At 40.0% G+C, this 24854-nt stretch overlaps 1 protein-coding gene across 1 annotated transcript in view; it reads right to left on the bottom strand.

Moving 5' to 3' along the window:
- Positions 1–816: 816 nt before the first annotated feature.
- NDRG1 (N-myc downstream regulated 1) overlaps positions 817–24854 on the bottom strand; it is a 39344-nt gene continuing 15306 nt past the window's right edge. Inside the window, exons 3-16 of the mRNA XM_080339898.1 lie at positions 23805–23840; positions 17126–17231; positions 15418–15538; positions 13454–13516; positions 11707–11767; positions 11167–11253; positions 9563–9619; positions 8509–8612; positions 8073–8129; positions 7089–7140; positions 6266–6313; positions 4741–4776; positions 3355–3406; positions 817–2663 (exon numbers count right to left, since the gene is read on the bottom strand). Coding sequence (XP_080196024.1) covers positions 2398–2663; positions 3355–3406; positions 4741–4776; positions 6266–6313; positions 7089–7140; positions 8073–8129; positions 8509–8612; positions 9563–9619; positions 11167–11253; positions 11707–11767; positions 13454–13516; positions 15418–15538; positions 17126–17231; positions 23805–23840 — 1146 coding nt within the window. The 3' untranslated portion in view covers positions 817–2397. The remainder of the gene's footprint in view (positions 2664–3354; positions 3407–4740; positions 4777–6265; positions 6314–7088; positions 7141–8072; positions 8130–8508; positions 8613–9562; positions 9620–11166; positions 11254–11706; positions 11768–13453; positions 13517–15417; positions 15539–17125; positions 17232–23804; positions 23841–24854) is intronic.

The raw sequence follows: 24854 nt of genomic DNA, 5'->3' as shown, positions 1-24854 counted from the left end.
CCCTGCTCATGGCAGGAAGGTTGGACTGGATGAGCTTTGAAGATCCCTTCCAACCCAAGCTGTTCTATGATTCTATGAACAGGAAACTGCAGAAATAAATAGAAACGTAAGGTGACCAGATGGTTTACCAGCACTCAGACTAATATCAAAGAGGACAACTGTACCTCTGCCTTAAGGATAGAAATAAACCACCCTTAGATTCTTACCTCTTTTGAATTTGAGGAGTCCTTGTAAAACTTTTTTTTGAAAGGTTAATCTTTCCTCTCCTTTTCTGAAGTTAGATTCGTGCAAGAAGTCCAAGAAGAACAGCTTTCTGAAACTCAAAGTGGCATCTGCACTTTCAGTCAAGAGGTTCAAGTACCTCCAGAGGTTGGAGAACGTCCCACATAAATGGATTTACAGATCAGACTGGGACCAGAAAGGATGCGATCATCATGGCACCAACTCCAAGCAAGAAGTTCAGTGTACAGACGTATGCACAAGACAGTACTATATCTAGGGCAAGAAAGAAAACTTCAAACATCAAATAAATAGTACTCTGTAATAAAGCTCATTTTTTTCATGTATTTGTTAGAGAAAAAAAATATCCTTTAGTACTTTGAATAGCCAGTAACAATACTGAAGTGTGTTGTGTTTTCTTAGTATAAATAGTGGGCTGGAGTGGAAAAAAAGAGAAAGATCTGAGCACAAAAGTAGCGAAGGACAGATTAGAGAAAAAAATAATTTCCTTGATACAAAGGGCTGACAAGGAATATGCTCTCACTGAGAAAGACTATTGTACTCCTGCTAAAACATTAAGACACAAGACATTGCAAAGTTATAAATTTATTTGTTTTGAAATAAATACAAATACTTCATTAAGAAACTTTTCTTGATAGACTTTACACAATAGCTTTATTCTTTCTGGAAATTGTCTGTTCTTCCCACAAACTGTTACGGATATTCTACACAAGAGCTGAAGTTAGTCAATATAAAGTAACTTAGACGGTGTTCTTCTGAACAAGCAATCCCAAAGTATTAACATTTGCGATTTAACTGCTCGGCATTTGAGTTTTCTTGTTTGTGTAAGGACTGCAATGCAGCAGGTACGTGCTGGAGCTCGGGAAATCCTGTCCCACTACCTATGGAAGGACAAACTTCAGAACACCCAACTGTGAAAATCTGACTGGCAGAAAGGTGTCAAGCCACTAGCATCAAAGAAAGTAACCCAGGGTATCAGGAGGCTACATAAAGATGCTGAACCAGCAGATCATTACATTTATGCAGTCATTAAACACTGTATTTCACAGATACAGTATTGCCGCTCTACCACTGTGTGGAATACACTTCTCAGCACCACTGAGCTCTCATCAGTTTCAAATCTGGTAATTAGTGGCGGTTGAATGTACAGTGTCTAATTACATGCCATCCCACAGTTATTCATCTCTCTTGACAAAGAACAGCTGGATCTGGCTTCGCTTACAGAATTCCAAATTTATCACAATTGTGCTGGACACAAAAACTTGAGCTGCAAAGAAGCTGTCTGAAGGAAAAAAAAAAATCAAGCTGTTTCTGCTTTGCTGGCATGTTCAGCTACCCTACTTGTTACAACTACACCAACTTTTGCAGTATGGTAAACCCTTTGGCCCAAGATCCCGAAGAGGAAATGCTACCTTGCTTATTAAATTTAAATCCTGTCCTCATTTGGCTAAGCGGGTTTTAGGGTCTAGGAGGGGGGAAGGAAAGGAAGACTGGAACTAAATGTCAAAAAAGTGAAACGAAAAAGCTTAAAGATTTAGTTCGTCTTAAAGTCACATTGAAATCGCCTATTTTAGTAATATATTATTGTACATAGGAAAACAGGCTTGAATACTAATGAATTAGAAGGCCTATAAATGCACGATACATTAACTTCTCTATCATTTGAAGTCAAGCTATATACAATGAATTCAACTCCAGCTTCAACATGAGGCCATAACACATTTGCTTCATTTCCTTTTTTAAAAGCCATCCATAATAGCATTTTTTTCTCCCCCTCTTTGAAACTCGTCTCAAATTGTGCCAGTTTACTTCGAGAGAATGAGAGATAAAGGGGCATGTAACAGCTTTGATTTTAAAGCAGGATATTAAGCAAGTCTGGTTTGACTCTCAAGTGTTTACAACCACATCAGCTTTTGGCAAGTATCCTTTAGAATTTGGCATCCACTGAAAGAGGGCACAATAGCAGCAACTGTCTGAGTTACAAGAATAATGACAGAGCAAATGAGATGCTTCTTTTCTTTGGTCCCTGTCAGACCCTGGTGAACAGAGTTCATCCTACAGAATAGCTCAAGATTAATACCAGTTATTTTTTTGTGATACACAGGGGGCATCCATTACTTTTTCACACCGTGATCAGTTTAAACCTCCCAGAGCCATCTAACATGACACTTCCATGGACTTGGGGCTTGATTGTTCAGCATTGCTCGCCGAGTTGGGCGTCAGCTCAATGCGCGTGTCTGTGTGGGAGCGATTCCTGGCACCGTCCCCCGTGTGGGATCGGCTCCTTGTTCCCTCCCCGGTGTGCGACCGGCTCCTCGTGCCTTCCCCAGTGTGAGACCGGCTCCTCTGTCCTTCCAAAGAGGTTACGCTGGAGCCAGAAGCGGTGCGGGACCTCATCAGCCTGGTCATGCTAGCAGAGGGCACTGGAAGAAAAGTCTTTCGTTAACGCCCTTGCCTTCCTCTTCAGCCCTTAACACCTTTGCAGAAGCTTTCAGGGTTTAATATGTAATTTTTGTGTGGCTTCACATGTAGAAGGACCACTGCTCCAGGCATCAAGTTAAGGAGCCCAGATTACTAAGGCAAAATTGGTGGCCAGGTCTGATTCAAGTCAGGACTTTATGGCATGTTGCTGTGTTGGCAAAAAGCCAGAAGAAAACTAAAAAGACTCACTAGACCTCCCGTTACTTTTCAGCCCAGGCTGTCAATCCATCGAAACAACAGCTGTTGTCAGAAGCACACAGATGAAGGACAAACAGCTACAAATTAAAGTAGTCTCTGAACTAACAAGGTTCTAAATGTTGTATGCAGCATATGAATCCTCTCCTGTGATGCAACAAGGCGACACTATTACAAAAATCCACCTTAAAAATATCAAGGTAAAGTAAAGCGGGTATTTGTGGGTACAAACTATCTATGAAGCTCTCTACTATTTAGTAACATACTTTGGTCTGAAAACTCTTTGTCTAGACGCCACAGGTGTTTTTGTTTTTCCCTTGCAAATGCATATCCAACAGGGAAGAGATCGCACATCTGAGATCAGAAGGCTCTCTTGATGCCGAGATGCTCAACAAACTTTGGTAGCCAGGTGAACCATTCCATAAAACCAATACTTACTGTATCCCATTCCCTGAACAAAGTATTTGAAAGCTTCTGCAAGCTTGGCAGGCTGCAAAAGAAAGAGAACATTATTGTATGCAATGCCCAACAAGTTAATTACATTACAGTAGAGAGACATCTTAAATTTTCTCTGGATTCTACAGAGTGTCTGAAAATTTAATTTACACAAGCAAATTTCACCATTCCCCTCCCTAGTTTGTTCTCCTGCTCCATTATTTTACCAAGTGCATGCATTGATTTGAGAATGAGTTTTCCAGAGATGTGACTACAAGTGGTCTAAGCCTGGCCCAAACTTCACTTGTGCAGTTACTGAGGCGAATGAGTCAAAATAAAACAACTGGCCTCACAAAATATACAAGACAGTTCTTACAGTGTCAGTAATTCAGCAGTTCTGAATTAGCAGAGAAGAAATTCAGTTAGAGCTGATAGTATGTTTATATGGAAAAAAAATCTCATCAGGAATACTCAAGCAGAACTACATGGCTGACATTCTTTCAATGAGGTGCTTGTTATTTTTCTCTGCCGCAGACACAATGGCTAAATAAGTCTTAACCTCAGTTATTGATCTTGCAAATATTGGCTATATTTTGGTTATAATTTTAGCTGAATCACTGCAAGGAATGGGCTTTATTACAGAGGAGCAATGCACAATACTCCTGTGTGGCTTTGAAAAAAGCCTTTCCCCTCCACCATTGTAAGAGCGCATACTGCCTATACAGGGACTTCTCAACTTGAAGTAACTACAAATCCAGTTTTTTTCCTTAAGTTCAAGAACACCACGTTATATTGCTTAGAAATCTGTTTAGAAAACATCACATGCTAATGCTGATTTACCAGTCAGCTCTTCTAGTGAAGCAACACTACAGCATAGGTCAAGCTTAACTTTCCCAGCCTGGTTTTACTAGCAGCCTTGGAATTTATGCCTAAATATATTTCAGAAACTCCAGTTCATTCTCAGTCAAGCCAGGTCAGTGTATGTAAAAACACAGAGTTGTTATTTCTTGCCTCCCACTTTCCTGATCTATACTATAAATAGTCCAAATAAGAATATGTTTTTAAAATTCTCATGCTCAAGACTTAATCTATGTTAGCTTAGTAGACAGGCATAAAATAACACCAACGCATTCCCACCTTAGACCTTTACTTGGCTAGAGACTTAATTAGTGGAAATAATATCCCCTCCCAATCTTATTTTGTGCTTCATTGGTCTTTAAAGAAAAAAGAAAGCTCAGATGACCGACTGACATCATTTTTTGTGAAATCATAACCATCCTTTTGGCCGACATTTGGGAACAGCTAGTACCCTACAGGAAAACACCCATTTGTTGCAGTCTGACACTCTGCAGAACAGGATTAGTAGGATTTACGTCACCAAAGTCCTACCTGGGAAACTTGGGGGAGTCCACCACAGTCAGCCATCTGAAACAGGGACAGGAACAGCCAGTTAGCATAACACCAGAAGAACTCATTTATACTCAGGATATATTAAAATGACCTTTTTAGCTATCTGGCAGAAAAACACTTCCTTTTGTTGTCTGATGAACGCATCAAAATAAGCAGTTAAACTTTTATAAAACCACGACTGCACTCCAGAAAACCCTGAAGTGTCTTGACCCTCAGGCAAATCATCGGTTGGAGCTACAAAATAAATGTTCTTGGGTAGGTAGTGATCACCAGTTTCTTAGAAACCAGCCTGTTAGTCCTGGTTACAAGTTCAGCTCTGAATTACAACAATGTGACTCGGTATTGACCTGAATGACAAACAAGGGAGAGAGAATAAACACCTAAACCTCAAAGGTGAGAAGGAAAAACGATTTGCTGAGATTGCGGATGGCAAGCATCAGCCTGACTTGCCAAGGGAAGCAGGGAAAGCCAAATTAGAAAAGCTATCTTGAGTGCATGCAGTATTTTTGGAGCACTTCATTTTTCCTGCCACTCCACCCCTCAAAGTCAAACCAACAAAAACAGTCCTGTTCCAAGGAACACCACAAGCTGAGAACAGTTGAGTTGTGAATTACAGGAAACCCCAAATCCTATCTAGGATTAGTTAGCAGCAAAACAGGCCTTTAGCAGTATCTGGCATCAGCTGTATACCGGGCCACTGATAGAGCATTTGAGATAGTGTCAGATTTTTCTTTAGGGTCAGTCTGTCATTATCTGTTTGTTAACATTTTCACTAGCCAGTTCAATAGAGATGTACTGAAAGTTCCCAGCGGAAGCATGACCAAACTTGTTTCACCCTTTGCATGCTATTACACACTGCATTTGACCTCATCAGTAATGAGCTGAAGATTTGCACCCATACTCTGATTGCCAAATATCAACCAAAGCATTTGCTCAATGCCTTGCTCTTTGGAAATGCATTTTATCAGTTTTTGGAAAATAAGAGTAATTTCCAACAGTAAGATGTCCTAGACTGTGTAAACACAAAAGGCAGGATGACAAAACTATGGCTGATAGATCAGCTGTCCATTCACCTGACACTGCTGTTGAGGGACAGGTGAGCCCAAGAACAGAATGAGTTGGTTTGCATTTCTGCTCTGCTGATGACTTTTTCCAAACCTTTCGAAATACCTCAAGATCTATTTTGCCAGCTCTAGTCAAATTCATTATGGGTGTGTGAAATACTGAGCTTTCCAAGTCTCACCCCTAGCATTTTAAAATGGAGGAGCTGAGAAATTCCCTCTTGTTAACTCTTGTTAACCTTGACAAGAAGCGCGTAGTCCAGTTTATCCTACTAAAATACTCTTACCCTGAAGGAATTGCCTTTCCCTATCAGAACTGGATTCGCACTGTGTTATCTGTGCTGCAGCATATCACTCTGGTTCTGCTTTTTTATTGAATCCAGCTGATTTTAAATGAGAGGAAAGTTTATTTTGAAAAAAAAGAAAACAGCTTTTGTTATTACCTTCAGAAGCGTGGTCCTTGTTGGGTCCAGCTTTGAGTTGCATTCAACCTGTATTAAAGAACAGCAGCATAAGGCATTATACACAAAATTTTAATTATGAACTGCTGGAAGAAAACATATTAAATATCTTGTTTTCTGGCTTAATCTAAACTAAATGGATATCTTAGGCTCTTGTATAAAAACTCTATGTATACATATATACATCTTTACACCCAAGTAGGTCAGTTCACATTTCTGACTGTATTCTTTTTTATGCACAAACAACCCCATTAGTAGGGAATTGGAGATTTTTTTTTATCTGTTGCTGGGACTGTGGCAACAAGTGGCAACAAGTGTTGTTTATCTTGTGATGTGGGGTCATCTGGTAGCGTCCCAAGTGGTGAGCAGCCATATGGCCACAGGCCAGCCGACTGGGCATGCCCGTAAAGGCACAACATTTGAAGTCATCCAGTCATCTAGAGCGAGTTATAATGGTCAAAAAGAAGCTCTTCGCTTCCATAGTGACCCAGGGCAGGGCTCCAACACCACAGAACAAGTTAAAATACCAGCAGCAGATTCCTCTCTAAAGGAAAATATTTGCGGTCAACTGGAACTGCTGTGGCGATTGTTCCTAGCGCAGTAGCTATTAAATAATGCTGCACAGGCAGAGGGGACAAACAGTGAGGAATTAATGGCAGCTCTCCCGTGGTCTGAAAGGGGAGAGCCAGCCAGGCTGGATCGATAGCCAGCGAGGCTGCTGGGTGGGCACAAGCTCTGCCAGACTCAGCAGCGTCTTGTCTCCCCTGACCACCAGCATGGTGACAAAACAGCTTGATATACACACCACAGCATCCACCGCCGGGGAACTGTCACCAACCACCAAGAGGACAGGGCACCTGCAAGGAAGCACAGAAAAGTGGTGTTATCTCTGTGATCTGACCCAGACTTGCCCTAGGCTGTATTTTGTGTCACTGGAAGGATGAGACATTCAAGTGTGCGAAAATTATTTGATTTCCATTCCAGATACCTTAAATATACATCAAATCCACTGTATTAGCTGTAGATCTACCGGCATGCCCTGAAACCTTGCCTGAGAACCTCTCCTTTTCCCCACCTCGTAGCTGTCAGCCCTCCCCAGGGCTCTTATTCCTTGTTTTAGATTGAATTGAATGTGGGAATCAGCATCAAAGTCTCACCCCCACACCCCCTGCCGCTTGAGCTTCAACTTTGGACCTGTAATCCAATTTCAACCAGATTGGCAGAGGAGCAGTCTCAAAGTCTCCTGCGTGTAAACACTAGCAGCTGAGCAGAGAGGGACTTGACAACTGTTTTGTTGTACAAGTTGCAGTGTAAGTAAAAAGCCATTAACAGAAGATCTGCCAGATAATCATTCTTACACCTGCTCCATCTTTCTTTCCTTTCCCTTTAATTGGTTTTATTTATTTTGGCTTGGTTGCATAGTCTTGGCTGAAGTGCTTTCAGACCTGTAGTTTCCATTAACTAGGACATATTTCCAGGTGAAGCTAAGTACATTTATACTTTTCAAGTAATTACACTGTAAGCTCAAGTTTGCAGGTACACAGTGACAGCAGCTACTTAGGTTTCCATTTCAGCTAATATGACTTTGAAGTCTGAAGAGTGGTAGTCTTCCTAATGGTGGTCCCTGACTTGCAGTAGCCTGTGGTCTCCTACATGAAGGTAACAGATCTTTTTCTAGCACATAAGCACATTCAGCTAAAGCTCTGTAAAGTATATGCCATGCACTCACTGATCACACCTCTTAGCTCATATCATGTACAGGTGAACTGGTAGGAAATAAAATACTTACTGAAGGGTGACAACATTTATTCCAGGAACAGGGCGCTCAATCTCTAGGTCTCTCCGACTGAAAAAAATGGAGAGGACAAAGGCTCTTGATACACTGGAATTTTACAGATACTTCCACCTTCTTCTAGTTCAGAGAAGGCACAGACTCACACGTTAGTTTAATCTGATACATGTTGTAGCCTCCACAACTGATGCAGAAACACTCTTAGACTGAGGTATCAATGTCTTAGTTCAGTCCCAGTGTACCATCTTTCTCCCAACAAATGCACAAGGTTCTTCTCCCATAAGCAAACCACAAGAGATCCCTAATGTCACTGTCAAGCAGAACTTTATACTGGAGGAACACAAGTAACTCCACCACACAAGTAATACTGGCTCTAAGAGCTGGATAGCCTTTTAAAATAGTTTCCAGTTATAAATCAGGTAAATGTATTTACCTGTTGTAAGAGTTGACAAAGAGATGAAGGTTGGTTTGATTCATGTCATTAATAATATGCTGACGGTAAGTATGGATCAGGTCATGGTTGCTGTGAATCTCTTCCTACAGTGAAGACAGAATCATTCAGAATAGAGGCTGTTTTCTGAAAGCATCTGAACACATGGCACAGCAGTCATGTATCAGACTCATATCTACACAACAGGAGTGCATCTTTAGAGAAGGGACAATTTCTAGCACCCAGTGGTGTCACCCAGAATTAACGTTCGCCTCTGATTGCAGCACAACATTTTTCACTTTAAAACTTCAGTGTGTTGCAACGTCAAGATCTTATGGTTGCAAAACATGTAGTTGTAGTGCAGATGGTTACAGTCAAACAAGTGCAAGGTTTTAAACCAAAAAAAGATTCAGAGTAAGAAGCTCAGTAAAAGTTTCCAGGGTAAAGCAGATGTTGAAAGCTTACAAATATATGTAATGTGGAACTCAGTTTCACAACAGTAAATAACTAAGCTTCAAGGACTTCAGTCATTAACATTTTCAAACAATTTGGTTCTAAAGTCTTTATAGATTAGCTCCTTGTTCTGCTGGAATGAAGTTTTCCATTGCATTTACTAAAAGTTTCAAGCACAGTGAAGTAGCCTCAGAAACAGTACAACACTTTCCAATAAAGCAGGCTTGCACTGAAAAGCATCATCAATACTAATAACCAGCTTTGCCAGAGTTACAAGTGTATCATGGTATAAAAATCTGTGGGGTAATTCTGCTCAGAACATGAGCACATACAATGCTTATACTCATGTTTAAGCCTTGGTTGTCTAAACAGGGAGCTGCGCCTACTAGAGGTGTCACAACTGAAATGCACTTCAGTCGTCAAGACACAGCAAGTCCTATGGCAGCACACCACCTCCAAAATACTGGGGGCACAAGCAGGAGTCCTATCTCACAGTTTAACTTCATACTCTGTTGTTTAAGTGAAGGCTTCCCACCTCTTTCCAGCCCCAGGAGGTAAATACAGGTGACTTAATACATCAGCAGAATCTTTTGAACATCCTTACCTTTCCAAAAAGATGTGAAATGACCATGTCTGGTAACGCATTTGTCCAACCTGAAATCTGAACATCAAGATTATCTAAGTATCTGATATTAAAAAAAAAAAAACAACCAAACCTTGAACAATTGAAACCTTTCAATTACCCATAAGTAGCCCAATAGATGTTTCTCTGTATCCCTTATATATACAATATCCCGGATTGATATTCTTTCCCATAATCCAACTTTGAGTCACTCTCATTAGATGTCTTTACTAATACAGTTATATAGGGAACTTGCTATTAGTGGCATAGGTATATATGGAATCACTCCCTGCAAGAACACCAAGCAAACCAGACAGATGGGTGCCATTTAACCTCACTGCCAAATCTCCTCCTTAACAACCCACACGGAGAATACATTGAAGTTGGTACCTAAAGCTCATGCCCCAGAGCTCATGCACTTGCTTTGGAAGGAGAGAAGGATACAAGGCACCCACAGTACTCCTAAGGTCAACAATACTTAAAAAAGGTGGAAGGCAGAGGCACAGATATGGAAGAATGTAATTACAGTGAGACATTGGGTGAGATAAAATAGGTCAACTGGTACATCTCAATATAGAGGAGTTACTAAATATACTTCCAGATCAGACTTACCAAAATAAACTGGCATGCAAAATCATTTTTTTTTTAAAAAATGAGTAACTAAGCCTTGAAAGAACGTTGCGTCTCAGTTCTGGAATGTTTCTCCTAGTATTATAAGGTTGTCATTACATTTAATATCACCCTAGATGCTTACAGTGGTTTGACTCTATGTGTGGTTAAAAGATGATACACTAATTCTTGTACTTCTTAGAGTGTTTATAACATTACATTGTCATTTACTTAAACACGACCATGAATCTGACAAAGTGCCTTCCATCAGTTTACCCTGAAAAATGTTTTAACAGGTTAAATCTGAACAACATGTAACATAACATTTATATTATTTATATATACTGGTTCCAAGGAGATTTTTGAAACTATTTCTCAGCGCTTGTTTTTCCACATTACAATCTTTCTTACAACTACAAAAGAATACAGTTAACAGGAGCTTCTTTGTATGTGAACATTTTCACTTAAAAATCCGGTTTTACAGACAATCTGTCCACAGTTACCGTAGTTAATGCCTTTTTCTGAGTCTGTTTGGCATCTAAGACTCAGCTAGATGATTGAAACCTGGAAGATATTGTTCTGAACATTTTTCTGTGCTCTCGTTCACATTTTGGACTGTGCTGGTAAACAAAACCGTGGACAAAAAAGAACTGAATGTTACACTACACTTGGAGTTTATTTCAAAGGAAGTTGTTTCCAAAACTCCAGTTTAAACTAGGTTTTCCCCAGCAGTGACCAGGTCTTAAGACTTGTCCATCCCCAGTAGATCCATTATACCATGGATATCTGTTTCCTCGAACTACCTATTTTTATTACTAGCCCTGCAGGAGGTACTTTTGCAAATGGAAGAATAAACCCTAAAGGAATTAACCTGGGCTATTCTGTGTCTGTAGCCATACTTGACACATAAGCCCTCCCAGCTCCTCCTGCTCAACAGGCTTACAGTAAGATTTATTCTTCTAACATAAAATGTTTACCTTAGTTGCTGCCCAGTCCATCCAACCTTCAGCACAAGGGTTTACATTAATGAGAACTAATCCCTCCACCATCTCCGGCTCATTTAACTGCAAAAGAAATGATTTAATATTCATCACATATCCTTTGCAACTTGACAGTCAGCATAGAATTTAAATTAGCAAATTATCTCCTGGGGAGGAAGGCAGTAGGTCTAGTTTTATCTTGCACAAAACAAGCATATGTATGGAAAAAAAAAATCATTAAAGCAATTCAACTGAGCAGCTGGAGAACATTAAGATTTAACTTCTTCTCCACCCTCAGTTTAAATAGAGAACTCCCATTAAAAAAACCTTCTGCAAATTAACTGGGTAGAGCCCAGGCCTTAAAATGGAAAATCTAGGTCTTCTGGATTAGCTATCCCGCAGATTGTGGTATTTCACTTAAAAGCTGAATTGCTTACTCAAATGGGCACGGCAGAGCAGGAATTCTCTGCGCACGCTATGAGGGTGACAACACATCAGGAAAATCAGGTTCAAGGCTTTAAGCTCTGCAACACTTACAGCGAATCTGGTTAAGATGTAGGCACCAGCTCCAGTTCCCATTCCTATAACAGACTTCAGGCTGTGCAGCAATAAAACGGAAGAGACAAATGAGTAAGACAACACCGAAAACAAACTCACATCAGCAGCCTTCCTCTTTCACATGCCAGCACATATATACAGAAGGGTGGGTTGTCACTCAAGCAAACCATGGTCCCTCAGCACTGCCACCAGCCCCTGGTAAGGAGCTCGATGTAGCAGCTGGTTTATTTTCGGCAGATTTTCAGGGGACTGGTCCTCATGCATTGCAAGGCAGCAGCAATTCTCACTTATCTTTAAGTAAATATACTGAGCAACCATAGCATTGTTCTGATCCTGGAAGGAAATGGCTACACTCTGACAGAAAAACTTATAAGATATAGTTCTGAACTCTGCAGCCTAAATAAAAAGTCCCCTCACCACCTCCCTCAGCCTCTCCTGTCCCCCCACTACAGATATCCAACTGGAATGCTGATTCCTTTCTATGAGGGGGCTGGCAGGGAAACCTCTCATGCTATCCAGCCACTGGGGTCATTAAGTTTAAACTTCATAACCAAACAGGGCAGAGACAAACCAAATATTTGCATTAACTGAAACCGGTTTTAAAGAATCGCCTTCATGGTCTTAGAAAATACATGGAAGGGAAGACTAGACAAAACCACTCAGAAAAACAGACTATGCAATGCTTTCAGTAAAATAGCTCAGAATAATAGCTCATTAGCAATATTAAACCACGCCTTTGTAAGTGCACTCCAGTTTAATTGATTTTCGAGGTACTGACATTACGTTAGCATTTTCTTCAGTGCAAGAGCAGAACTAGCAACCCTGTGCCTTACATTAGGTGTTTCAAAAAACACATCTCTTAAGAAGGTAGTGAGGTAAACTGGTTAAAGGTATTGTAACAGCTGGTTACAATGGCTAAGCAATGTCTAAACAGGGGTGCTAGTTTGAGAACTAAATCCCCCACCAGCAGTCTAGCCTTGTCTGCCTAATCCTGCATGCCAGGGTTTCCCTGCTTGGTCTGAAAATCCCTTGTAGATGTCTCCATGTGCTCTTCATTGTGTACCAGTAGCACCAGCTCCGTAAAGAAGGTCCCTGTCTGTCCTACAGCTCCTGCTAAAGCTAAGCTTAAAGGGAAGATTACACACACCTAAACTTGTTGCAGATAGACAGAGGAACACTGCTCCCAGATCTTTCAACACTGGCAACCTGCCATCTGCACTTGGTAGCAGAAGAGGCTTAAGCAGGTTGGACTGACCCCCTGAGACACTCAAGCCACAGAAACAAAACAGTAAGTGACTTCAGATGAGACTATGTTTGGTTTTTGTTTTTTTTTTCTGCTAACCACACAGGAAAACGTGGGTTGTTACAGTGGAAGAACAGATTGTCAGTGCTCTCCTCCTGTCAGGGCTTTGCATAGAAAATACTAGAGGAAGCCCCTAAATTAGGCACATGGGATTTCACTCAGAGTTGCTTCCTGTTTAAAAATAAACCAACATTTCAAAAAAGGGCAAAAAAAAAAGTTCTTTCAGAAACAAAGGCAAAAGTCATCCATCTATAACAGAGGAATTTAAAAAACAACTGCAACTGTAATTTTAGCAAACAAAATGCCAGATAGCCTGACCGAAGCTTCACGGGCAGCACAGGTGAATACCTGCTCTGCCCTGCTTTTCTGATGTGCCATGTAGAGACATGAATGAGGAAAATAAGTAAATAATTCTGCACTCACCCAAACTGTTTCAGGATTCCAGGAAGCATTTCAGCCAGCTGATCCATGGAGGGATACACGTACCTACAACATATTCGTGTTTGTGGAGTTACTATACCACTTTCACAGTAGATTTGATATAAAATATGCTCATTGCAAGATCATTGACAGTATGAGCTGAATTTAAGTAATTTAGTAGAAATACAAGCATAATCTATATGGTACTTTATATGAGTTGCAGGATGAAAGATGTCTGGTCTGGTTTAGAGCAAAACAGGTTATAATCAATCTCCTTCAGTAAAAGTTAACATTGAAAGCTTAAGAAAAAGTTTGAACCTGAGAGGTGAGTTTCCAATAACATTCACCACATTTGTACTTCTGGTCCATCACAAAAAAGTTTCCCTGTGCTGCAGGACCACAGACTACAGCAATGAGACTGAGATCTTTGGCAAGTACTTTGCATGTATGTTTTCAGGGACACACAAGTTTCCACAGCTGTAGAATGAGGATAGCTTTCTATTAATATTGATGGACAAAATGAAGCCATAGGAAGGGCTATGAAACTCACAAGGAAGTTCAATAAAAACAGCTGTTTGCTAATGCTCCTGATCTTCTGTAGAGCAGAAAGAGAGTTTTGAGGGAAGGAAATTCTGAACAAAATCTCAACTGAGCAACACATGGAAAAAAATCCACCCAAAGTAGCTGGAGAACATCTGCCTAGAATATATCCAAATTTTTGCTTCCCATCAGGACTACACCTAAGGATTCTCTAGTCTCCAAAATAAAACCAAACAAACAAGCAGTGCAGAACTACTTTAAGTTATTTTCTTGGGAGGAAACCAAACCTTGTCATGACCAAAGCTAGTGTCACCATGACAGGTATGACTTTCAACTTTGAGCATGCTGGTTTCCCAGTTGGAGGGCTAAGAGATAATACAGCTAGTTGTGCTGTCATCATGGTGTTTTTAAGCAGTGGTCTTCTCTAGAACAGGCCATGATGGCTGCCCTACCCAGCTGACAACTCAAGAGTGTTAATGCTTGTTCACAACGTGAGGGTTAAGACACTTAAAAACTCATGATTCAAACAATTACAAAGGGGAGTGACTGAAATAGCTTCATGGCTGTTCTGGGAGACAGCTGGGCCATTGCTGTTAACACGAGCTGAGAACCTGGCCCATCCTGACCTCCTCAGCATCAAACCAGCTTAAAAATTAAGAAGGGAAAGAGACTGGGTCATGCAATACGGGTACATATAAGCTCCTTAATACCCAGCTCTTACAGAACAAATGTTCCTTGCCTTGTATCCTCTCCTCAGCGTGTTGGCTGCTCCCTTCCTCAATCAAGCTGATTCCTATCCAAGGTGCGTCTTAAAGCAAACATGTCTCATTTCAACTAAATGGGACAAACATTTTGGCAAAGAGTGCTTATGCACAAAAGGTTTCCAAGAACTACAGCATCATACATGATACACAGTCAGGAGTATGCAGCTATCTATGACATTCTATACACTTTATTACTGTCCAACAGCTTGGATTTTCCAGCGAGGTTATCAAGTTTACTTGTCAGCATCTATGATACTGCCATTTCATAAACCAACACGGATTTAGGAAAGACATTATATAGCGGCCAATTGCAATCTTGTTTACAGTAACGATTCAGTTTTACGTTTGTATTCAGAATGTCATAATGAAAAAAGGCAACTCAATATTTATACTGACAGATGTAGACATCTGTCAAGGAATTGCTTTAAAAGCAGTCTATTTATCAGAGATAAACCAGCAAATTACAGCCCGAAAGTCTACAGCAAACTGGCACAACAGAACAGAGCTCACAGAGCTCCAGTAACTTAGAAACAGTGTCAGGATTTAGAGTTCAAAAGCCAGCTGCTGCGTTTGCTGCAAGTGCTCTTTAATTGAACTGCAGATCAAGACCTTTTTTTCCCAGAAAGAGGATAACTCTGAAAGGCTGTTTCCCTGACAACTCACCCAGCTTGGAAACACGGTGCCCCGTCCTGCTGCCCAGGTGCATCCACATGGCAGACTGCAAAGTGCTGGGTGATTTCCTGCATATCCTCGAAGTTGAAGAGAGGATTGAAGCAAGTTTTATCTTAGGAAGGAAAAGAAAATGTGGAATAATTATGCTGAAGGGAATAGTGAGTTTGCAGCTATAATAACATCATGTATTAACCTGTCCTGCAGGTTAATGAAAACTTCGTTCAATCACGTGAGCTATGAGTCTCAGAAAAGTGGCAGTTCTATATTTCTAACAAGGGAACACCATGAAAGCCCTGCTACAAAGCAGTGAGTGCAGGGAACCTGAGCAACTCCTTCCCCATGGCCAGCTAAGCTTTATCCACGTTATTTTGGTACCTGTCAGAAGTACCTACTTGGTACTCCAAAATTAAAAAAAAATATATTTTTTATGCAAAGTTAAATTAGTAATAAGGTGGAGTCAGAAGTATTCATCCCTGATTTTGGCTTAGATGAAATTATCCATTTACTCATTTTCCTTTGGATTGTGTCAGATGGAGGAAAAAGGTATCCCAGGCTGCGATCGTGACTTCTGCCCAAATATTGCAAGATAAACAAAAGTGTCCTTCTGGGATACTCAGTGCTGTAGGCTCCCGACTTTGACATAATTTGAGTTCTGATTTTTAAGCAATATTAATGGGGGAGAGGGTTAGCTTGTTTTCCTCCTGGAGTGGTAAGCATGAATTCTGTAGCAGCATCTTTGAGATGCTTAGAAAACAGTTCAATATTCTGAATGTCCTCACAGTGCAACATACAAGCAAAATCACTGCAGAATATAAAACACTTTTTTTTTTTTAGCTAAAAGCAGCTTTAGGAGAATATGTAGGTTTGGGAAAAGGTTTCTCCTCTTTCAATGGGAGAGAAAGTTTATTTAGCTTAAAGACAGACTGTAACTCTAGGAAGAAAAAAGTCTTATTCAAAGATTTGACCCAGATTAAGCTCTGCCCTGATCCACTGAAAGTTCAAAATAAAGTAAGGCAGCTCCACAAAAAACAGGCAAGAAAACAGATTTTTTTTCTTATGAATGATATCTGCTGCCCAGCAATAGCCAGACTTTAAAGATATGCAGGTGGTTTAAAATGTAAATATTGATGAAGAAACAGTAACAAACAGTACTGGCGAAGAGAACAAATTAGAGCAGATCTGGGTATTAGGTCATTATATTCTTGGATATGATAGATACGATAAAAGGCACTTAAATTTATTTTCTTAGCACTGGCTAAGGACACAATGCCAGAATTCATTTTGTCATGCTGATTTGACCTGTAAATCATATAAACCCACAGTGGCATAAGACTGGTTATCAGACAGGAATCTCAGCTAAAGCACCAGCAATGTTGTTTTCAACCCTACCAGCAATACACCCTCAGCCACCCCTTGCAGATGTTTTTACAGCATTTATACAAGGTTGCTATGAGCTACCAGAGACGTGCTCCTTTAAGTGAAATGTTCCAATTATTTACTTCAGGAGGATTACAAAAATCTGAGAATTCAACTTGCTGTAAGAGAGGAATTAGGTACCATCTAATAGGCTGCAATGTACACAAACAAGGAAGGACCTGGGAAAGGTTTCCAAACTGTCGGCACTTCCACACCTTTGATTAGGGCAGTAGTGCTAAGGAAACAGGCCATAGTTGTGATATTAAATAAAAAGTCTACTTACGATTCAGCCCGATGTCATGGTAGGTAAGGATCGCTGGCCGGTTCCCTCTGGGAGTCCCACACATGGTGACATGGACTGAGCCATGCACAGTCTCCACATCTTGCTCCTGGTAAAGAACAGGAGAAATCTCTCAAGGATTTGTCCAAGTGCTCCAGACCTCTGTCTGACCACAAGCACAAGTCCTGCCCCATCCCAAGGTCTGACCCAGCTCTGGGGGTCTCCTCAATTCCCATGCAAACACACCCCATTATTCTCCATGGTGGGGACTCTCTGCTGATGTTTTACATTCAACTGTCACCTACTCCAGTCCACTGTCAGCTACAGAAGCACATAAACTATTTTAACTAGATGCTGCAGGAGTAGTTAAGTAGTTGTTAACTCTATTAAAAGGCAGCATAAGAAAAAAAAAGGCAGTTTAGTTTGGTGCAATGACACCTAAAATAACAACAGCTCACAACTATGACTGTCAACATTTGCAAAAGTGCAATTTTTCAAAAGAAAATACTTCTGTTTTCTAGAAAAAGGACTTTAATTCAGCAAGTAGCTACTATTCCCCAAAGAAAGCAGCATTAATTAGCCTGTATTCACCATAAAGACTGTAGGGTCTTGTGATTATAGTACCCTTCCCCAATAAACATGACAGCCACATGTGTTTGCTTTATGGCTTGCTATGCACAGAGCTGAGCATAAACCCAGCTGTCTAAAGTTTGCTATAGAGCAGCATTTCCATGAAACAATATATAGAAGCATACTGCTGTTATTTGACATAACAGGAGTTTGAACTATTTAATGATCTCAAAGCTAACGACACATTTATTATCAAATTAATGTCTCCCCGAGTACCATCTTTTAACTATTGCATATCCATGTAAGTTAAACGTGACTTGGGTTGTACCAACATCCACAACATACAGAACAGTTTTGTTTCTTTTGCACTTGAACTTCAGAGAGGTATAAACAATCTGCTACTTTGCCAACATGTATAAAGCGATTCACAAAACAATAGTTACCTATGACACTTATTTACAGTACTGTTACACTCACATAACAGTCAAGTCAATATATAGTTAGTAGCCAGTCTTAGCGTCTCATCGGAGTATTTCATTTACTGCACAGGACACAGATATCCAGGTCATTCAGTGCAGTGCACTGTCTGCCACTGCCGGGCTTGCTTGACTTGCTCTATGCAGTACTGTCCGGAGGTAAAGTCCAAGTTAAATTTAAATCTATTACAAATTATACTGTAGAAATCAGGATAATACAGGCTCTGCAAAAACCTTTACAAGAGCAGAGAGAAGCTCTTCAGATGTCTGAAGTATTAATTCAACCTAAATCTCACCTTGGTAATTCAATACACAAAATACACCACACATTTTGTGGAAAATAAGGCCGCTAGGCAACAGCATTCCAAATTTCACTTGTTTTCTTTGTAATTACGCACTTACATCAGTTTTAAAGTACAATCATAGCAACAAATCAAGCTCCCCCACTCACTTGCAATCTGAGTATCACCACCCTCTGAACTATGCTCCACTAAAAACACTAATGTTCAGCTCTAATGTCTCCTTAGAGACTCATTCTTCTGCATACTCACTGCATTATTTAGCAGGTAAGCTGTATCTTCCACATCCAGCACCATCTTTAGGCAAAACAGGGTGATAAATCCAGCAAGTCAGACAGAGGACAGTAGCTGGTTTCTACTTTGTCCAAGTAGGAAACTGGGTTATATAGACAAGCTGCTGCCCTGCATAGGCTTATGACTCCCATAATGCCCAGCCAGAAAAACCAAAACAGACTAATTCACGAGGACGTCATTCTAAATAGGATTTGAGTCAGGTTTGACCAGGAGAAGTACTTACTCAACAGAGCTCAGACATCAAAGATGAACTAAGTCTGTGACATACAATGTACAGTGCCAAATTTCAAACCTGGGATTAGTACAGTCTTTCCTGTTGCTGTTTCTATCAGGTTTTGGTAAGTTTAGCTTCATTTGAGGTTTTGTTATCACAAATGGTAGAACATCCCAAACTTATTCTAAATTAAATCAGAAGCAAGTCCTAAAAGCCAGGACTAAAGTTTCCAGTGAGAACACAAAAGAACACAAAAGACTTTGAAAAATCAGTGTAAGTCAGAATAATTCTCCACAATGACAAAAGTAAGGAATTGATATCTGAAATCTAGTATTTTTAAAGTAGATAAGCAACATTTAGTCTAAAGTATTCCTACATCAGTCATACTAATGTTACTATATGCTTCATGTTTGGCAGAAATAGAATAATCCAGTAAGATTTGCAGTAACAATAGCAATTAATAAGAATAGTGATTCGTAACATTAGCAATTAATAACACTAATAGCAATTAGTATTTTCTACATTCTATCTTTCTTCTGTACTTAGATAATTTTCAATACAAAGCATGAAAATCAATAGTTTGGCAAACTTAACACCAGAAATGAGGGCAAACTATATTGTGTAACACACCTGCTGAGTGTGGAATATAGAAATTATTTCCTCCTCCATTAGAAACTAATAGGCAGATTTTTATTGCTAGATCCTTCCAGTAACAGCACTGACAACCTAGATTGTGTTTCCTTGGAAGGGACCACCTTTCAAGATTTGGGATCCTCTTCCTTTGTTCATAAAATAAAACAATCTGACCATGGTAGATAAAGCCAGACACTTGAACCTGCACATCTCACTGACCTCCACATCTAATTCTTCCAGAACTGAAAGCCTGAGTCTAGTTCAAACTCAGTGTCAGCTAAAAATAGTTCAGAGATGGCAGGCAACCATACTCCTAATTACTGGCACAAATCACAGTCAGTTTAACAATTGGTTTAATTCCTCATTATCTTCACAGTAAGACTCCCCTAACTCAAGAGGGTTGTACTATTTTCCATTAGCACAAATTCTTAATGGTGAATACCAAAACGTTCTCCTAAAAACCAATCAATTCCAAACATTTTCTTTGGTGACATCAAACTAACAACTTCACAGCCCTATTGATCCTATTAAAGATCAAGAGATTTGTCTACAGGATGTAGGGATGGATGTTTTCAAAATGCAGAGCACTGAAAACAGATGGCACCACATCACAATCAACGTCAACATTGTAGTAAGAGGCTCTTCACCAACTGATTTGTATTAAAACACTATCTTGGAAAAAAAATCCAAGGTACACTAATCCGATAGAAGGATAAAAACAAACACACCATCTGTTCACATCTCTCACTTTAACAGAGGTGGTGTCTTATCTCAGTGCCCTAAAAACACACACAAAACTACTTTTGATACGTGCGATTTAAAAGAGGTTATCTTAGTCTGACAGAACTCATCCATTCTAATGCAGAGGGGTTTTTTGGTCAAGTGACATTTTTTGAAAATTTATCATGAGGTTAGAAGGGGGAGGCAATTTAAGTCATTAACACAGGAAAACTCACTTATTCCTTACCCTCTCTATCCAGGATAAGGAAGATCTGGGTTGAGGAACATGTTTATGAACAGGCTATTTTCTGCAGTATGGGATAAGCAACCAAAATATTTTAGATATCTAAAAAGGAAAACAACACACACACTGCACATTTTGCTAAAACCACCATATTTTATATCCTAAGTAAAATACTGCATTCCATCAAGATTATTTTACAGCTTTCAAATATACTTAATCCTCTATTACCATCTCATGCATTTATTTTAATTAGTAATATTATGCCTGTTAAATACACCTCCCTTCTCTTGCCTCAGAACTGAAGGAAAAGCTTCAGAGCTTTAAAAAAGGACTTAAATGGCTTTTTGTTTGTTAGAAGACAGTGTATCTTAAGTTTATATTACTTAGTAAATTTAATGTACTTGTACCTGTGTATGCTATTTTTGACTCCTTTTTTCAACATGTGATCTTTTAATGTGGTTTTGCAATGTGGGCGTTTCAAATGTCCTTTGCCTTGAAGCTGTTTAGCACTTTTCCCTAGCTTTTTCTACTCTAATAGTTACTTCGATTCATCTTACATTCTTCTAAAACTCCAATGTCCCACCTTTCCAGACATTTTTCCCCTTTTTGTTGTTGTTGTTTTTGGTTTTGTTTGTTTCCTAAGACTTCTTTTGCTTAGCTAATGAGAAAGCAGCCTCCTGATGGACTGCTCACTTCTGAAACACAAAACTCAGAGAATATGTACAGTGACAAGCAGTCGGGTGTCCACTGGCTCCAATGCCACCAAGCTAGAGAACAGGTGAATACATCACACTCCAAGGACAATTAAAATGTGTTTGGCATTAAGCCAACATAAAACACCACAGGGCACATTGCCCTGCACCAGTTTATCATTAATTGTGCTAAAACAGGTTTGGTCAGGAATGCTCTCCTTCTTGGGAAACAAGGGACTTTCACTTAAATTTTCAGGTGGGTGCCACAGACAAACATATGGACAGACATACAGACAGTGTTGACTAGAGAGAGCTCTGAACAAGCTCTCAGTTCTTCCACCTCTTGTCTTGGTATTCCCCTAGTGGCTCCACAAAAGTTTTCCTCCAGAGAATAACCACATACAAGTACGTTTAACTCGAGTCTGTCTAAACTGTCATGTAGAGCCTATTTATTTCCAAGTCTGAATAACTAGATAAAATTTATTGTTGGAACCAAAACACCTTACAGGCAGTCACCACTTTTCACCAGTGGCAGAAAGACAGTTATTAACTTCACACTGCATAACTTGTCCCCAAAAGGACATAGCAAGTTTCAAGGGATATGGTGGACACTCACATCCATACACAGGCATTAAATAAGGAGCTCCATCCTGCTGAGTGTTGGTCATCTCCTTCCCTGACCAGGTCCATCCTACTCCCAAGAGTGGCTCAAGGGACAGGTGGCTCATTAGGAGTACACATGAGCTTCAGTGTCAGTCCCAGTGACCTGGGTCCTCCAGGGCTACACACAAACTTTTCTAATGAACCAAGTAATCAAGGCTCCAAACCACCTTTTTCATAAATTAACGAAAGAAGAACTGAAAGACACATAGGTAGGGTACTTGTGGTTTCCAGGACCAAAGTTAAGCCTCCTTTGCAGCAGCAGTTCTTAACATAACAGATTAAGACTGTTCTTCCACATTTTTCCTTCCTGAACTAAAATGGCCAAAGATTAAACTCAAAGAGAGAAAGATCATTAAAAAAGCAAGAGCTGGCAGAACAGGGCTAAATGACAAGAACCGCTGGTCTGGATTAGTGACAGTTAATCCAAAACATGGAAAAAACCCAAAAAGGCTTAGAGATTTTGATCTTGCAAGTTAAAAAAATCTATATATACACAAGGTTTACAAACTAAGCAAATTTATTCCAAGAATAGAAATTAAATATAGGTCACTTAAGGATTCTTAATCAAAATACTGCAGTATTGCTGTTAGCAGACTTAATCTAGGATTCAGATTTATTTAGAACAAGTGATCAAACTGGACCCAAACAGAAAGCTGCTCCAATGCTGTGTACAGTCCTGCAGGAAGCTGCATGGTGACAATTTTAACTTACATTTATCAAGACTTCAGGCAGTGGATTTCATCATTAGAAAGGATGTGAGGGAAGATGCAGGATTAATGTAAACTACAGTTTTACTATAGAAGTGAGAGCCACTGAAAGATGGAAAAGATATTTGGGATAACTGCCTCCATTTTCAGGGAAAAGACTGCTGAGTTTGTGCTGTATTTTTGACCAATTTGCATAGCATTGAACGCAGATATAGACAGGTGTAAATAGAGTGCAAGATGCTACGACGTACAGAAGGGTTATTTCCTCCAGAGACCTCCACCTGCACTTTCAAGATGCTATAACAGTTTAATAGCTTTCCTTATGGGAATTCACAGCTCACTCCTTTTGTCAAGGCAGGTACAGGCTCGCTGCTCTCCCTCCCAATTCAACCCAGCCTGCCTCCAACAGTGCTGCATCTCCTTAGTCTCAGCTTAAGAGCCAGAGAGGACAAAGTTCTTCAGTAGGAAGACCAAATGGTGATAAAATAATAAAGAAGGGGAGCAAAGTCACCTCTCAAAAGGATGACACATGGGGAAAGTGAAAAGCCACCATTTGACCTAGTGTTCCACTTCATGAATTCTTACAATCTGGCTGTAAATAAGCATGCAGAAATTACCATCACTCCTATTACAGGCAAAGTTGATTGCTTAATGCTTTCCACCACTCTGAAGGCTTCAGGAATCTTTTGGAAACTTTTAGCAGCATAACAGGATACCTCGAGAGGGACATTTCCTCCAAGGAAATGCACGCACATGACTAATGAAAGCAAATTAATTAGGAAAAGTGTGTGTCCATGAGGGAGGGGAATATTTTGCTTTCACTAACACAGCTGACGAATCTCATTTTCTTAGCAAAAATAAAGCTGCTTGCAACCCAGCCACCTCTTTTGGATGAAACTTTCTCAGCTTTGGTCTGAAAAAACCTCCCACAGTCCCCTTCACGTTGCTACATCTGATTCCCATTCAGACCTTTCTCCCACAGTAACACTATTTCTGGTGAGCGGTCAGTTATTTCTGATCACATTTTGCTTTTTTCTCAAATGTCAATTCAGTTTCCACTTTTATTAAAAACAAAAAACCAAACCAAAACAAAAAAAAAAAAAACTCAAACAAACAAACAAAAAAAAAACCAAACCAATGAAACAAACAGAAAATAATAGTTTTACTTGCCTGAACATCGAAGTCTGGAAGAAGGCGAGTGATAGCCTGTGAAGAGATTTTTAAGTATTAGTGCAAGTAACTTCTGTAGATACAGAAATCTGTGCTGGGACATGTGTGCCCTAACCCATCAGTTCTGCAGCCAAGAGCTCTGTCCTGTTCCCTTCACTCAATGCAAGCTCTCTTGCTGAACATCAAAGTTCACCCAAGAGCTTTTACCCACTAATCTTCATGAAAGCAGTAAAACACTAGATTAATAGGTCAGCAAAATAAAGCACAAAAGCTGGTACAGCTTCAGTTATTGTTAAATCACTGGGTGAGTTGGAGCAGTAAAACACTGAACTTTTCTCCATTGCTTATTGTAGACAACGGCCACCCTCAGTCCTGCCTGGGATGGAAAGACACTGTCAAACATGCATTAAGTCCTTGCAGCTCATTACCAAGCAATCATTACTGAGATTTGGTTACACAAAGTCAAAGGTGGGAAAGGTTTTATCCCAGCCAAAACCAGTCCTTGTCATGTTTGGGAGGCTGGCTGGACAGATAGGTCCATTCCAACCTGTGATCAGCCATCACTACTACTGACAAGCTCCTACACTTGCTGAGGATCTCCACCAGAAAAGGAGTAAGGTGACATCTTCCCCATCTCCAATAGTCTAAGAGGTTAAAATTTCAAAGGAAGAAGTGTTGTACAGTCACCTCCTTTTATTAAAAGACAAGGAAGGAGTCAAGCTCGTATTTCCACTGAAGGGCTGAAAATAGCCAATCCAACACTTTTTATGCTGCAGAGTAGCCATAGCTTGAAAAAGAAGATAAAAACAGAGATAAAAACTCGGGATCCTGGCAGGAAGGGCATGCAGTCTCAGAAGCCCAGGTAAATTAAGGATGGAAACCATCAGAAGCAATACAGCTACTGTCTTGGGCAATACCATCTCAGATGGCAGACCTCAAAACATTGGAGTCCAACCCATAATTATGACAGGAGTTGAGAGTCATGATCTTCAGGTACTTAGGCAATGTCTTTTATATCTAAAGACGTACCCGAAGAGTTGACTGAGCGTG

The sequence above is a fragment of the Nesoenas mayeri genome (genome assembly GCF_963082525.1).
Source record: "Nesoenas mayeri genome assembly, chromosome: 2".
Classification (NCBI taxonomy): domain Eukaryota; kingdom Metazoa; phylum Chordata; class Aves; order Columbiformes; family Columbidae; genus Nesoenas; species Nesoenas mayeri.
Note: the sequence above shows the minus strand (reverse complement) of the source record. Positions and strands in the feature narration are given on the sequence as shown.